The following is a 15,139-nucleotide window of genomic DNA, read 5'->3' on the forward strand; positions in this document are numbered from 1 at the left end:
AGACGCGATGACATTGGACAGGTGGAATACCACCTTTACATGCGCTGACAGAATAAGTAGAAAACGCTTAATTATCAAAGATGCCGAGATAATCATATATCAAGTGTGTATCACAATACAAGTAATAGACTTTGAAACTGGTAAATTCATATTTTATATTTCGATCAAATACTGAATAGACAAGGGGTGTTCAGTGTTAACAAATTCAGTGCCGGAAACCCGACTATCGGGTATTTTATGATTTCGTTCCCAGGCCGGACGACCCGATAGTCGGGATCGTGGTACTATTGCTTTATATGACGAAATCTTTGTGGCCTGGCTGGGTGGCAATGAATATGTTAATTAGAAAGTAAGGAATCGTTTAGCTTGGGGCGGCACAGAGAGCTGAACTAGTCAAAGTCACAGCTACCACACTGTACTAGCTGTATTTTTGCTCCTTTACGAAACACTTGGCCGCGGACAGATTGTGCAGTCACAGCACAGATATTAAAGGAATCGTCAGGTGGTCGACAGAGGGTAACGCTTGTTAATGGCTACTTCGTTTGGTTATATCCTCCAAGCCTAAAACTGATAAAGCTCGCGGCGCTCGCGGTTGCGCTGCGCCTCCGCCTGCATCTTGCTCTTGCTCTGGTACGCCGTCAGCATGTCCAGCTCGTGCTCCAGCTGCATCTCCAGCTGCTAGTGTGAGGCTGCGTGGTGGGAGGTACCTTCTGCTCCAGCAGCGCGCGGCGCACGGCGACGCGCTTCTCGAGCTCGCGGCGCTCGCGGTTGCGCTGCGCCTCCGCCTGCATCTTGCTCTTGCTCTGGTATGCCGTCAGCATGTCCAGCTCGTGCTCCAGCTGCATCTCCAGCTGCTAGTGTGAGGCTGCGTGGTGGGAGGTACCTTCTGCTCCAGCAGCGCGCGGCGCACGGCGACGCGCTCCTCGAGCTCGCGGCGCTCGCGGTTGCGCTGCGCCTCCGCCTGCATCTTGCTCTTGCTCTGGTATGCCGTCAGCATGTCCAGCTCGTGCTCCAGCTGCATCTTCAGCTGCTCGCACTCCATCTAAAACAGATATTTACAGTTAACTCTATGACCGAAAAAGTCAACTGACGCGCGCGGCTATAGCTCAATATGGACCTTCATGCATTCCGACAAGCTTCACGATTTCTTTTTTCGAACTATCAAAACGATTTTGCTACATGAAAACCTGGGCGGTTTTGCCTCGGTCTCGAAGCGCGCACGATCAACGAATGTAGGGCGGTAGACGTCAACGTCGAGCGTGCATACTCGAAGCGGTCCTTGGGTAGTGTTAGTGTCCATGAGCACCGAAAAGAGCTGACTTGCCAATAAATATAATGTCTAGTACATTATATTTATTGGCAATAAAATTAAGAACAACGCCGACAGCCTCTGCCTTCAGTGAGCGTTTTACTATCAATTTGAAAAGACTGGATCGACACTTATTCGCACGGCATTGCCTTAGCCGTGCCGACCTTTCGGGCCAGTAAATCTGTGCAATATTAACCTAATATGTTTCAAATTTCACAAGTTTGCTCTTTACCCAAAAGCAAACTTTACTAACAAAACGTAAGTGTTAATTTAGTTTGTCGTCACTAAAAGGGGTATACAAACAAATCCTCACCATCTGGCTCTCGTCGAGCCGCACCGTCTGTTTCTGCAGCATCTCGCTGATGCTCTGGTCGTACTGTTCGCCCAGCAGTACTAGCTTGTGCCGCTTGTCGTCCTTCAGCAACTTTATCACTTCTTTAGCTTGTCGTCACTAGAAGGGGTATATAAACAAATCCTCACCATCTGGCTCTCGTCGAGCCGCACCGTCTATTTCTGCAGCATCTCGCTGATGCACTGGTCGTACTGTTCGCCCAGCAGTACTAGCTTGTGCCGCTTGTCGTCCTTCAGCAACTTTATCACTTCTTTAGCTTGTCGTCACTAGAAGGGGTATATAAACAAATCCTCACCATCTGGCTCTCGTCGAGCCGCACCGTCTATTTCTGCAGCATCTCGCTGATGCACTGGTCGTACTGTTCGCCCAGCAGTACTAGCTTGTGCCGCTTGTCGTCCTTCAGCAACTTTATCACTTCTTTAGCTTGTCGTCACTAGAAGGGGTATATAAACAAATCCTCACCATCTGGCTCTCGTCGAGCCGCACCGTCTGTTTCTGCAGCATCTCGCTGATGCTCTGGTCGTACTGTTCGCCCAGCAGTACTAGCTTGTGCCGCTTGTCGTCCTTCAGCAACTTTATCACTTCTTTAGCTTGTCGTCACTAGAAGGGGTATATAAACAAATCCTCACCATCTGGCTCTCGTCGAGCCGCACCGTCTATTTCTGCAGCATCTCGCTGATGCACTGGTCGTACTGTTCGCCCAGCAGTACTAGCTTGTGCCGCTTGTCGTCCTTCAGCAACTTTATCACTTCTTTAGCTTGTCGTCACTAGAAGGTATATAAACAAATCCTCACCATCTGGCTCTCGTCGAGCCGCACCGTCTGTTTCTGCAGCATCTCGCTGATGCTCTGGTCGTACTGTTCGCCCAGCAGTACTAGCTTGCGCCGCTTCTCGTCCTTCAGCGACTTTATCACTTCTTTTTGTTGTTCCTGTAAATATAAAATACCAATTATATTTTAAAACTCATAACAACAAAGTAGAGTCCGTCTACGCTAACTTTGAACAAAGGACATAGTGTCGTTGTAAGCGTTATATTTTCATAGATATTTGACATTAATTATGACACGGCCACACTTCGTCATTCAAATGCTATGTTAGTCCTTGGTCCGACTCTAAACTTAATAGTAAGGATCGAACTAGTCATTATGTTATGACTTACGACATGTGGGTGGTATTCCACCTGTCCGATTTTTTTTCCAATGTGTATCTGCGTCTCACATTTTGCTTAGCGAGAGATTGAGACGCAATGCACATTGGACCAAGAAATTGGACAGGCAGAACACCAACCACCACTTGTGTACTCCGAGAACACGTAAATCCGTGTCCGACTCAATTATTGGAATTGAAAAATGAATGAATGAATGAGGCGAACGCGTAATCAAACTGTATGACAAAGCCACTAAAGTCTACACAAACAAATATGTCAATACATACCTTGGCTGTCATTTGTAAAATCTGCGCCTTGAGGGCCTTGTACTGACGCGTCTGGATCTTGCACGTTTCTCGAAACTGTTTGCGAATTTGCATCTCTTTTTGCTGGTGAAAATAAAGAAAACATTTATTAGATATGTATGTGTTTAAAAGGTCGTAACACTATGTGAACTTAAAATGAAAGCACACATGTCCCTCAAAATTGTACGCATAAAAAACGGATAAGTGCGAGTCGTACTCGCCCACCGAGGGTTCCGTACTTTTTAGTATTTGTTGTTATAGCGGCAACAGAAATACATCATATGTGAAAATTTCAACTATCACGGTTCATGATATACAGCCTGGTGACAGACTGACGGATAGTGGAGTCTTAGTAATAGGGTCCCGTTTTTACCCTTTGGGTACGGAACCCAAAAATGACAATCAGTGGTCCGCCTAACAGTCCTAGCAAATATATACGTCTAGTTAGGTCTTTGTACAGTCTGCTTTGTATTTGGAAAAGTATATATTCCAGTGTCATATATTTTGGCGCGTTGTTTCATCCGCTACTATTGATGTTGACTGAACACATTTGTGACCAAAATAATTTTCACAGCATTACGTCGTTTCGACTCAGTAGCATGTCTATGGTGTTAGGATAGCGTAAATGTTCCCCATTTACCGAGTGTTCAGCTAGAGGCGTAGGTAGGCGTGGGCGAAGTGAACCTTCGCGAGGCCCCTTCGGGCACAGTGAAATAAAAGGGGCTCACAGATGCGATTCCGCCCACGGTTAGTGTAAGGCCTGAGTGGACGCTCGAGTTGGGCGTGCAGCGGGGCGGGGCGTGCGGCGTGCATGTTAAACAAATGCAAACGTGTAGGAGCGGCCTTAGTGCACGCTGCTGAAATCACTTGTGAGCCCGACGCCACGCTGCACGCCCCGCCGAACGCTCCGCTCAGAGCGTCAACTCAGGCCTTACACTTAGAGTTCACGCTACGCCACTGTGTTCAGCGGCTGTAAGAAAGAGAAAGGTAAGAGTACCTTGAGGCTCTTGGGTTGCTGCTTGAGCTGTAGCGCGTGCTTCTTGCGCAGCTCGTGCTCGGCGCGCGCCATGTACTCGCGCTGGTTGGCCAGCTCGGTGGCGTGCTGGTTGCTCAGTTGCTCCTCTCTGCGGACAAAATGTTTGTTTTTATTTCACATGTATCTATAAAAAAAAGCCTTTTATTTCTAGTCATTGGCGAGAAATGTAAGAAGGTACATGAATTAAATCTTATCTAGTTATTTTAATATTACATTGAATTGTTTCTATGTCAAAATTGTCAAAATTCAACTGATTATCTTATCTGTGGTCGTGCACGCACAAGGAAGTCAGGTGGTGGCAACCCTAATAATTGCTCGGAGCAATGCTGAGCCGAGCGGAGCCGAGTTCGACCGAAGTCAGGAGTATCTCCCCACTGTTGTTACCTTAACGCGTGCACCCCCTTCTGCTGCCGGTACTCGAGCTCTTGCGTTTTCTCGTGGTGCCGCAGCAGCATCGCGTGCGCTTGATCTAATTGCTGTTGTCGTTTGTTCAGTTCCTGGACAAATATAATGTAAGGTTAATTAATTAATTCCCTACAAATAATAAATGAATCTAAAAACAGGATAGTTTTATTTTTATTATACAGTAAGGCTGGTAATTTCTGAAGCAGAGGTGGAAGGCATATATGAACTGACATTTATTGAGATGAGTAGTTCTTTGGAGCGAACCGAACGCGAACCATTTCCAATAAAGCCATAAAGATCAGGTCAGGTGATAGTCGCCCGTACTTTTAAAATAGTCAGGAGTGTTCCGAAACCTCAAACCCTTTACCGGCTGCACCCCAATGATGGATAACAAGGACAAGAAAAGTCTGCAACGATTTTGATAGTCCACCCAGTGCAAGTGTTATTTATGCGTCATAATTTCATTGAAGTTTGACGTTTATAATGGCACATGCACTGCGTGGGCTATCAAGATTGCTGCAGACTTTTCTTGGTCTAGTTACCTCTCTGAGCAGCTCCTGCTCCTTGTGGTGCGCGGCGAGCATGCGCCTGCGCTTGAAGCGCCGCAGCTCCAGCTCCAGGTACTCGCGCTGCGACCGCACTAGCCGGGCCTCCTCTGCCGCTTCTGCTTGCTTCAGGTTATCCTTTTGCGACCTGTCGAGAGGAATAAAAACGTTAATTCATATCACATACATACGACTCTTGACAAACGGCAACTAATATGTCCGCATAATCTTTTCAATATTGTAATATAATTCGGGCAATACACAGGATGTTTTCCAATGTGAATGTGTAAGTCTACCAATATTTGATTGGGTCCAACCAAAAATGTTAGCAGCCGAGGCCCAAAATCTATCAAGCAGCCATTTTTTAAATCGTAAATTGTGCTATTCTCGACCAAAAGGGTACTTTTTTGTCGGTTGTCAATAGGCGCTATTTCCATATCTCACTTTCTCATTAAGCAAAATGTGAGACGCAATACACATTGGACAATCATACTAATTTACCATCGCCCACTCTGTTAACTGTACATCAGTGGACCTTATGCCTTTTGTAATAAGTTCCAGCGATGGACAGTTGAAGAGTGTTGCTGTTTGTAACAGAGTAGTTGACACACCGTTGCGGCGCTTGTCCAGTTTTGGACGCACTTTTATAAAAGTACTAAGAAAATTCCCATACGGTAAAATTTAGCGATCGCTTTAACGGCGACAGACCGTTTGGTTGCACGGTCGGTAGCGATTGCTAAATTTTATTGTATGGGAATTTTCATAGTACTCTGTTGTGATGTTGATGCCGCTCCTTGTTGGCCTTGTATTCCCGCTTGCGCTGCGCCTCGAATGCCTTCCTATCCCGCTCCTGCCGCGCCGTGATATCTTTCACTAACTTCTTGGGAGATCCAACTTCCCGCCTTTATCTACTGACTAATCGGTTTACCAGACTGTATATGGTGTACTTACTGTAGCGTGGCATCCCGCTGCCTCTTGGGCGTGGCGTCGTCCATACTGAGCTCCTTTTTCCACCGCTCCTTGTTGGCCTTGTATTCCCGCTTGCGCTGCGCCTCGATCGCCTTCCGGTCCTGCTCCTGCCGCGCCGTGATGTCTATCACTAGCTTCTTGGGAGATCCAGACTTCCCGCCTTTATCTACTGACTAATTGGTTTACCAGACTATATATGGTTTGTTTACTGTAGCGTGGCATCCCGCTGCCTCTTGGGCGTGGCGTCGTCCATACTGAGCTCCTTTTTCCACCGCTTCTTGTTGGCCTTGTATTCCCGCTTGCGCTGCGCCTCGAATGCCTTCCTATCCCGCTCCTGCCGCGCCGTGATATCTTTCACTAACTTCTTGGGAGATCCAAACTTCCCGCCTTTATCTACTGACTAATCGGTTTACCAGACTGTATATGGTGTACTTACTGTAGCGTGGCATCCCGCTGCCTCTTGGGCGTGGCGTCGTCCATACTGAGCTCCTTTTTCCACCGCTCTTTGTTGGCCTTGTACTCCCGCTTGCGCTGCGCCTCGAACGCCTTCCGGTCCTGCTCCTGCCGCGCCGTGATGTCTTTCACTAGCTTCTTCTCCGCTACGGCGTTCTGCTTTGTCTTACGCTCGAGCTCTTGAGCGTGTTTTGTCTGTAACATATAAAGTTTTATAAACATGTTTAATGTTGAGATTTCTGCTCCTTGTAGACAACATGCCAATCGCTAACGCTCCGTACCCAACGAAACGCAGCTGACACTGTGTAATATTTAGCTCAGCCCAAGGACCCGGCCCAGCCGGCCTAGCCAAGGTGACAATCGCTTGCGCTTCGCCATCGAAACGCTTTGTGTCTCTATTTTCTTAATATTCAAAGTAAAGTGAGGCGCGACCTTTTGGTTTAGTATCATTTTCAGTTTGTTTTAGCGTTTGTTTAGTCACTATAGTGTAATGGTCCTAGTATAGAGGCAGGTGAAGGGGCCGCACCCACCTGCAGCCGCTCCAGGTCGCGGCTCAGCTGCTGCAGCAGCGCGTCGTACTCGCGGTCGAGCTGCGCCTTGTGCGCGTCCACGTCCGCCTTGCACCGCTCCTCCAGCTTCAGTAGCGCCGCCTGGTGCTCGCGTCGCATTCGCTTGTAGCCAGACATTTGCTCGTGCATCTCCTGGCGAACAAATCATTCATTATAAACTAACTTTCACAGTTACGGGAGATACTTAAGGTAGATTTTCGTGTCTGCCTAGCACATCCGGCCAGTACTGGTTCTGTATGAAATCCTCAAAAAAATTCGGCAGGATGTGGTCATATAGAACCGGTAGATAAAGTTCAGTTCAGATGAACATGCCTTAACTCTACTGCAATTTCTTAAAAAAACAAATTCATTTACTCATGACCTCTGTTACCCCCATGGATTGTTTCACCCCAGGATCGATGTTTTTTTTTTCTTAGCCTATTTGTGTGTCCCACTGCTGGGCAGCCTCTGTCCTGGTTCTCTAGGACTCCCGATTTAGCGCTTCTTCCGGCCAGTTATTAAGGAAGGCGTCAAAGTCGCCCCGCCATCTCCACCTGGGCCTAATCTAGACATAATCTATACAGTAAGTGGTACCTGGTTGTGTTCCTTCTGCTGCTTGGTGACGATGCTGGTGGTGCGTATCGTGGCGAAGTTGTTAGCGCCGTGCTCCGACACGAGCGAGAGCGTCGCCGACACGTTGTTGCTCACTGGAACAGCGCACAATCACATGTTCTTTATTGATTGAATAAAGTCTTCTGGAGTAAAAAACTAAGTAACTTAAGACACGTACGGCCAATTTATCGATAATCCCTTTATTTCAGATGTCGATTATGGGCAAAGCTAACAGGAAATTAGGATTTGGCGTGTTTGCCTATTCAAAAGCTGAATGGAAACAAGTTCATTTGTGGAAATCATTCTCCATACATTGCCTTCAATAAAAAGGGAAACAGATAAGCAATGCGTGCTTGTTAGCGCCGTGCTCCGACACGAGCGAGAGCGTGGCCGCAACGTTGTTGCTCACTGGGACAGCCCAATGCGCAATGACATGTACTATTGACATTCTAGGCGGCGGTAAACACGACAAACAATAAAGATAAACAAATTGTTTGTTATATCCGCCCGGTCTATTTGACACCGCAATTGAGGGTTTTCGGGTGACGCTGGTCGGTCAACGAAACAATGGGTTAAATTTATAAACATATCATATCAACATTTTAGACATAAGTCGCGGTTTAGCATAAGTTGCGTTCTCGCGCGCGAGTCCTTACTTGAAGTCGCGCTTGATGTATGGAGTCGCCCGAGAGAAAGCAACACATGCTAGACCGCCAGAAATACAGTTAAAGGCACGTCTAGTGCCATAGTTAACCATCTGCTCCTTTTAACCTGTAGTTTCCATTGTAGCTACTTCATGTGTGGGCAAGACAATAGGTATCCAAATCGAGAATGTTATATAAATTATGATTTTAATGTTAATGTAATTTATGTAATAAGGCGCTTGTAAACACGAGAAAACGTCACGTGTGCATCAAACACGTCAAAGTGTAATCAGTTTTATGAAAATATAACAGTTTTGCATCAACATTGAGAACACAACGAACGTAAATGATTTTTTGATGAGGAAATATATTCCATGATGACATCACACACAACAATATGTGCATTTGAAAAGTGTTCCACACTGTGTAAACCACGACATTTAAAATTATAAAAAAGGTACTTGCGCACAAAATTATTTATAGTAGTGTGTACTACACCCGGCGTGATCCATTTTACAATCTAGCCGCCATAAGTCGTACCACGACGTACCGAAAAATCAGCGAACACAGAATTTTAGTATTGAACAGGACTGAACAGTTTTTAGCAGCAATCAGTTTTTTGTTTTGTCCAAATTATCGATGTAGCTTACACCATACATCTTGACAATCAAAGCCCACTAGGACAACTTGAAACTATTCTGGCATTTCATATCCAATGACACGAGGCTTTTTAACCAGACCACATTAACTAGTGAGTTTCAGTTGTCAACTGACAACATATGTGGCTGTTCATCAGAGAAGGGTCCTTATGCACATGGAACATAAAACTCTGGTTTCCTAGGATAGCGGTGCCATCATATAGCAGCCGTTTCCATACAAATACTACCACAGCCATATTTAGCTGTATTATTTTGTACGGAGACGGCCGCTATATGACTGCACCGCTATTCTAGGAAAACCGATCTTTTAGGACCTTTTTCCGACGGAAAGGTCCTGTTTCGAAGGAAAGCCACATATGTTTATTATGTACGTACCTCTATTGGCCTGCCGTCGCTGCGTGTTCCTGTTGTCGTCGCCGTCCTGTTGCGACGACCACGTCGACGGCGCGTTGACGTACTCGCGGTACTCCGCCTGCCGCTCGCGCTCTCTCTCTCTCTCCCGCTGCGCCTCGCGTATGGCGTCCCTGTTGGCGTAGTCATCTCCGTAGTCGTCGCACAACGAGTCGCGGTTGGCGAACTCTCGCAGCGCGTCCCTATTAACGTAGTCGTCGTTGGGCGCCGGCAGAGGGCTCTCGCTCTCTCTGCGTACGAAACAGCAACATGAGTTAAACCAGCGCTTGCGTCTGAAAGGTAAGGTGGCGATCTAGTGCGGGAGGTGCGCGGGGTGACTAAGCGGGTGCGGGGTGATGAAGCGCCTACTTGCTCGCTAAACTTACAAGCAATATAATATTAACCTTTCGTATGCTCCTGTCAAAAAATTGCCATTTATATAGCAATCGTAACAACTTCATTTTTAATTAAAATATATATGGAGATTGGCCTCCTATTTAACCTTTGACATGCTTAGGAGCAGTCCTAAGCATATCAAAGGTTAAGTAAGAGGCCAATATTGTTTAATAATATATAAAGATTCAATCATCGAAATTTTTAATCGGCAAGTCTATATTACTTAATACTTGCGCGAACTCTAGAGATAAAATATTGTGAACAGTTTTGTACTATTCTACATGTGATATATTGTAGTAACATGCAACATTTAAGGCGAGCGAAGAAAGAACAACATTTAAGGAGAGGCACACAAATGGTGCACTATATCTAAAAGCAATAAATAAACTGAAGACCCGTCCGCTACTTATAAATTTATTAATGTTATGTTACAGTAAATTGGACGTGCTTATCGAAAAGGATTCGCCGTCAAAATTTTCTCATTTAAATTAATGACTTGTATACAAAAAGTTTCAATAAATTGATTGATTTGTGGGTTGGATTCTTTTACGTCCAATTAGAAATAGAAAATATTTATTTGGCGTAAAAAAAAACATACAATTCAATTAATGACGCCTATTTGTCAAAACACAATACCGCTACCGAATGTAATAATTTTGACAGGAAACTTGGAACTACCTAAAGCTCTTGGTTTCCTAGGATAGCGGTGCCGTCATATAGCGGCCGTGTCCATACAAAATACTACCTACACCATCCATATGTAGTGATATTATTTTATATGGAGACGGCCGCTATATGACGGCACCGCTATCCTAGGAAATCAGAGCTTAAGCGTCTGTCGTCTTACAAAATTAGTAAGTAGCAGCGAGTCATCAAACATGATATAGTAATGAGATGTCGCATAATAATGCAATAATTGCATAATGGAGAAACATACCTCGTAGAATGGGACGAGTGCTGGTGGTTGAGATGCTGGTACTGCGGCTGTTGCTGGTTGTGGTGGTTCGCGTTGATTTGCTGTAACAATGTGTAACAATGAAATTGATGTAAGTATATGGCGGTTTTATATTACGGGCATTAAATAGGTTAATCAAATATATCTTAAATAACAACAAGACATATTCGATTAACCTATTTAACATCCAGTATGCCAGGAGACAGTAAGTCCATGGTGGAATGTACTCGGTCCAATGGTGCCCTCACGAACGGCCAATAGGGCAAAACGCCAGAGTGGGTAGTGGGTTTAGTGGGTAGGAGAGTTCTCGTTAGGAGACACAGGAGCGGCGGCTCGGATCTATGGCCTTCCCGCGGCCGGGAGGAAGGTGCGTAAATGCAGGTAATGCCTTTTCTAGTGAAACAATCATTGGAACACATAAACCCCGTAGGATCCATCAGAATTCATAGAATCGCGATCAAATTGCGAGGACCACGGCCAGGCTTTTGACTTTTCCACTTATTTTTCATGGGCCGGATTGCGTGGGATTTGGCTGTTCCACTTCCCCTCTGCGAGCCAAAAGTATGAGCAGAATCCGGCCCGCGAGCCGTAGTTTGGAAACCTCTGAGTTACAACATCGAACACAAATGTTACTGACATTAACATACGAAAAGGACGCCGATTTGATCATTTTTCATGTGTTATCCGATTAGTTTCAGTAAGCAGGTCTTCAAACAGTACATTACACAACATTTTCCACTATTCTGTACTTAACGGCATTGCATAGTAACCAAATTGTTCACGGAATATACACAACACAGCACACTAGCCGCCAACACTTGTGAAGAGTCAATTATGAACTGAATAAAACAAAGTTTATCCTTTAGTGAAACACAATTTAGATAAATATTATTGTTTTGTTCCTCAATTGTTTCAATGGTAAAACCGCAGTTTCAATGGTAATATTGGTCATAACAAGCTCATAATTCAATTAGGTTTTTATCAACATTACAACGGTGAGAATATGAAATTGTACTTGTTAGAACTTGTTTAGACAGGAAGTTGTAAGGCAAAACGCAATTTTGATGACAAAAATCTGTCAGAAACGACACGCTCACTTTATACGCATGGCGGATGTAGGTATTTTATATAAAAAATGTAATTAAATAATTATGTACGGTGTGTGGCTAGAGGCCGATGTGGTTTAGTAGTCTGACCCAGAGTCCTAATGATTCCAGGTTTACTGTTTTTACAATTATTTTAAAATCAACGTAAACTCATTTAAATGAGGTTTATTCATTGAGACGTCATCGTCTTCGTTTCTTATAGTAACAAATAGTTATGAAGTTTCATAAACTGTAGCTCATTTGACTGGTTTGTTGAGTATGAGTGGCCTATTAATCTCATTTTGTGTTTTCTTTTATAGAATGTTCTCGTTTGTTTGTGCTTACGAATAAATTATATTTTATTCTATTGTGAAATGAGTACTAAAAGCAACACAAAACTGCCCATCGGTCGACGCCATGCCTTTGCAACAAGGTAGGTAGACAATACTGTGGACGCTAGTACTCACCGGGCAAGGAGTAGACTCCGGAGCAAAAAGCTTTGGAAACTTAGCAAAAGACAACTCCAAATCATAATGGGGGGTATGCACTCCAAATCACACTAAACAAACACCTACACAATATGGGAAAAACAGATAGCCCCATGTGCAGAGCGTGCATGGAAGAAGAAGAAACAGCAAAACATATCATCCTACACTGTAAACAGATAGAAGCATACAGGAACCAATACCTAGGGACTCCGTGCACACTGAAGGAGGCAGTTAGCAACCTGAAAACACTGCTAGGTTTCATGGAGGTGCTGGGGTGGCTAGAGTAGTACAACCTCGTTTTCACGCAAAATAGTCAATGGTTGTCGATTTGCGGAAAATGCCCAGGATAACTAACTAACTAACGGGGGGTGTTTACTGGCCATTACGGGGTCAAAGGAATTCTGGCCAAGATGGGACACTCTGACAACACCGATTGTCGTATGTGTGGCGAAGAGGAAGAGACAGTAAAACACCTAATGTGTGAATGTCACGTCCTCGCGAGACAAAGAATGGAGGACTTTGGAGCAGGATACCTGGAACCAAAGGACTTTAAAATACTACCCATGAGCTCCATCATCCGACACATGGATATGGTGGGAAAAGTTCTTGAGTAGTTGACGGATGTTTTCTAGGGGGTAATTGCACAAAAGATCCCTATGGGTCGAAGTGTATCCGCAAGGGCCCCCTCAAACAGTAAGATAAGATAAGACTGACCGGGCGCGGCCGGCGGCGCAGGCTGCCGGACGACGAGGACTGGCTGGAGGCGCCCGCGGCGCTGTGCTCGGACGTCGCCGAGTTGGACTTGGAGCTGTCGCCGCCGGAGCGCTCCTCGGCCGTTTCTTCGCTGTCACCTGCAGCGAAACAACTCATTACATAACCGTTTAACAACCTATTTGTTGCTGAGCTAGTTGAAATAGGTATCGCTCAGTTTGTGAAAAAGAAGTTTCGAAAAATTGCTTGAATTTTGGGAAATTTAAACTGAAGCTTAGAAATAAACACTAGCCGCGAAAATCAATGGTTGCATTGTGACACACTTGAGTGTATTTGGGCAAATATGGATGACTGGATGTGTCACATTCTTTTGCGATATTAAAGTAAGGAGCAATACAAATATTCGGACAAATAAAGTCAAGTGAGTAGGGTAGTAACTTCGAAATAAATTTGACTCACCAATAGCACTCTCATTGTCGCCATCCACCATCAATATCTTCTTCATCTTCCTATAGTTCAAGTTGTCCAGGTCGCGTACGGCCGCCTTCGTCCGCTGGATCAGGTCGACCAGCGCGTTGGGCGACCGGTGCCTCGTAATGTGGGGGTGTTGCGGCTTCATTGATGAAGGTAACATTTTACTACTAAATAAGTTAGACTCACCAATAGCACTCTCATTGTCGCCATCCACCATCAATATCTTCTTCATCTTCCTATAGTTCAAGTTGTCCAGGTCGCGTACGGCCGCCTTCGTCCGCTGGATCAGGTCGACCAGCGCGTTGGGCGACCGGTGCCTCGTAATGTGGGGGTGTTGCGGCTTCATTGATGAAGGTAACATTTTACTACTAAATAAGTTAGACTCACCAATAGCACTCTCATTGTCGCCATCCACCATCAATATCTTCTTCATCTTCCTATAGTTCAAGTTGTCCAGGTCGCGTGCGGCCGCCTTCGTCCGCTGGATCAGGTCGACCAACGCGTTGGGCGACCGGTGCCTCGTGATGTGGGGTTATTGCGGCTTTTTTTTTTTATTATGAATGGGCTTACTCATGGCCAGACTAGCCGAGGCGTAGACGTGGCCTACGATGGAGCGAGCTCGCCCAGAAGGTGCCTGTTCACTCTTGATTTGAAGGTTGCCGGGTTATAAGAGCACGGAAATATAGACGCCGGCAAGGAATTCCATTCCTTGGCAGTGCGCATAAGGAAAGTAGAAGCAAAGCGCTTAGTGCGAATTGGTGGAATATCTACCAAGTAAGGATGGAAACCGGCCGTGCGTCTAAAAGTCCGATGGTAGAATGGGGACGGTGGAATGAGCTCGTGTAGCTCTTGGGCACACTCCCCGAAGTGCAACCTGTACAACATTTTACTATTAAATAAGTTAGACTCACCAATAGCACTCTCATTGTCGCCATCCACCATCAATATCTTCTTCATCTTCCTATAGTTCAAGTTGTCCAGGTCGCGTACGGCCGCCTTCGTCCGCTGGATCAGGTCGACCAGCGCGTTTGGCGACCGGTGCCTCGTGATGTGGGGTTATTGCGGCTTCATTGATGAAGGTAACATTTTACTACGAAATAAATTATACTCACCAATAGCACTCTCATTGTCGCCATCCACCATCAATATCTTCTTCATCTTCCTATAGTTCAAGTTGTCCAGATCGCGTACGGCCGCCTTCGTCCGCTGGATCAGGTCGACCAGCGCGTTGGGCGACAGGTGCCTCGTGATGTGAGGTTATTGCGTCTTCATTGATGAAGGTAACGTTTTACTATTAAATAAATTGGACTCACCAATAGCACTCTCATTGTCGCCATCCACCATCAATATCTTCTTCATCTTCCTATAGTTCAAGTTGTCCAGATCGCGTACGGCTGCCTTCGTCCTCTGGATCAAGTCGACCAACGCGTTGGGCGACCGGTGCCTCGTGATGTGGGGGTGCTGGAGCAGCTTCATTGATGAAGGTCGGTCTTGAGGGTTCTTTTGGAGGCACGCTTCGACGAAATATCGAAACGTGTCCGACCATTCTGGAGCCTGTTGAAAAAAATAAATGAAAATATTGGATAATGATATTTCTTATACCCAGATGCCACTAGCATACCACTTTTAAGTATCTTTTTATTGCTTGAGAACACC

At 45.4% G+C, this 15,139-nt stretch overlaps 1 protein-coding gene across 1 annotated transcript in view; it reads right to left on the reverse strand.

The window, feature by feature from the left end:
* Positions 1-15,139, reverse strand: part of LOC134674322 (serine/threonine-protein kinase Tao) — a 31,541-nt gene that overhangs the window by 4,489 nt on the left and 11,913 nt on the right. Inside the window, exons 8-20 of the mRNA XM_063532347.1 lie at positions 14,797-15,037; positions 13,013-13,149; positions 10,708-10,787; positions 9,360-9,625; positions 7,664-7,776; positions 7,052-7,222; positions 6,505-6,716; positions 5,097-5,247; positions 4,534-4,646; positions 4,111-4,237; positions 3,096-3,197; positions 2,456-2,590; positions 884-1,042 (exon numbers count right to left, since the gene is read on the reverse strand). Of these exons, the coding sequence (XP_063388417.1) occupies positions 884-1,042; positions 2,456-2,590; positions 3,096-3,197; positions 4,111-4,237; positions 4,534-4,646; positions 5,097-5,247; positions 6,505-6,716; positions 7,052-7,222; positions 7,664-7,776; positions 9,360-9,625; positions 10,708-10,787; positions 13,013-13,149; positions 14,797-15,037 (2,007 nt within the window). The remainder of the gene's footprint in view (positions 1-883; positions 1,043-2,455; positions 2,591-3,095; positions 3,198-4,110; positions 4,238-4,533; positions 4,647-5,096; positions 5,248-6,504; positions 6,717-7,051; positions 7,223-7,663; positions 7,777-9,359; positions 9,626-10,707; positions 10,788-13,012; positions 13,150-14,796; positions 15,038-15,139) is intronic.

This window comes from Cydia fagiglandana, chromosome 20 (assembly GCF_963556715.1).
Source record: "Cydia fagiglandana chromosome 20, ilCydFagi1.1, whole genome shotgun sequence".
Lineage (NCBI taxonomy): Eukaryota > Metazoa > Arthropoda > Insecta > Lepidoptera > Tortricidae > Cydia > Cydia fagiglandana.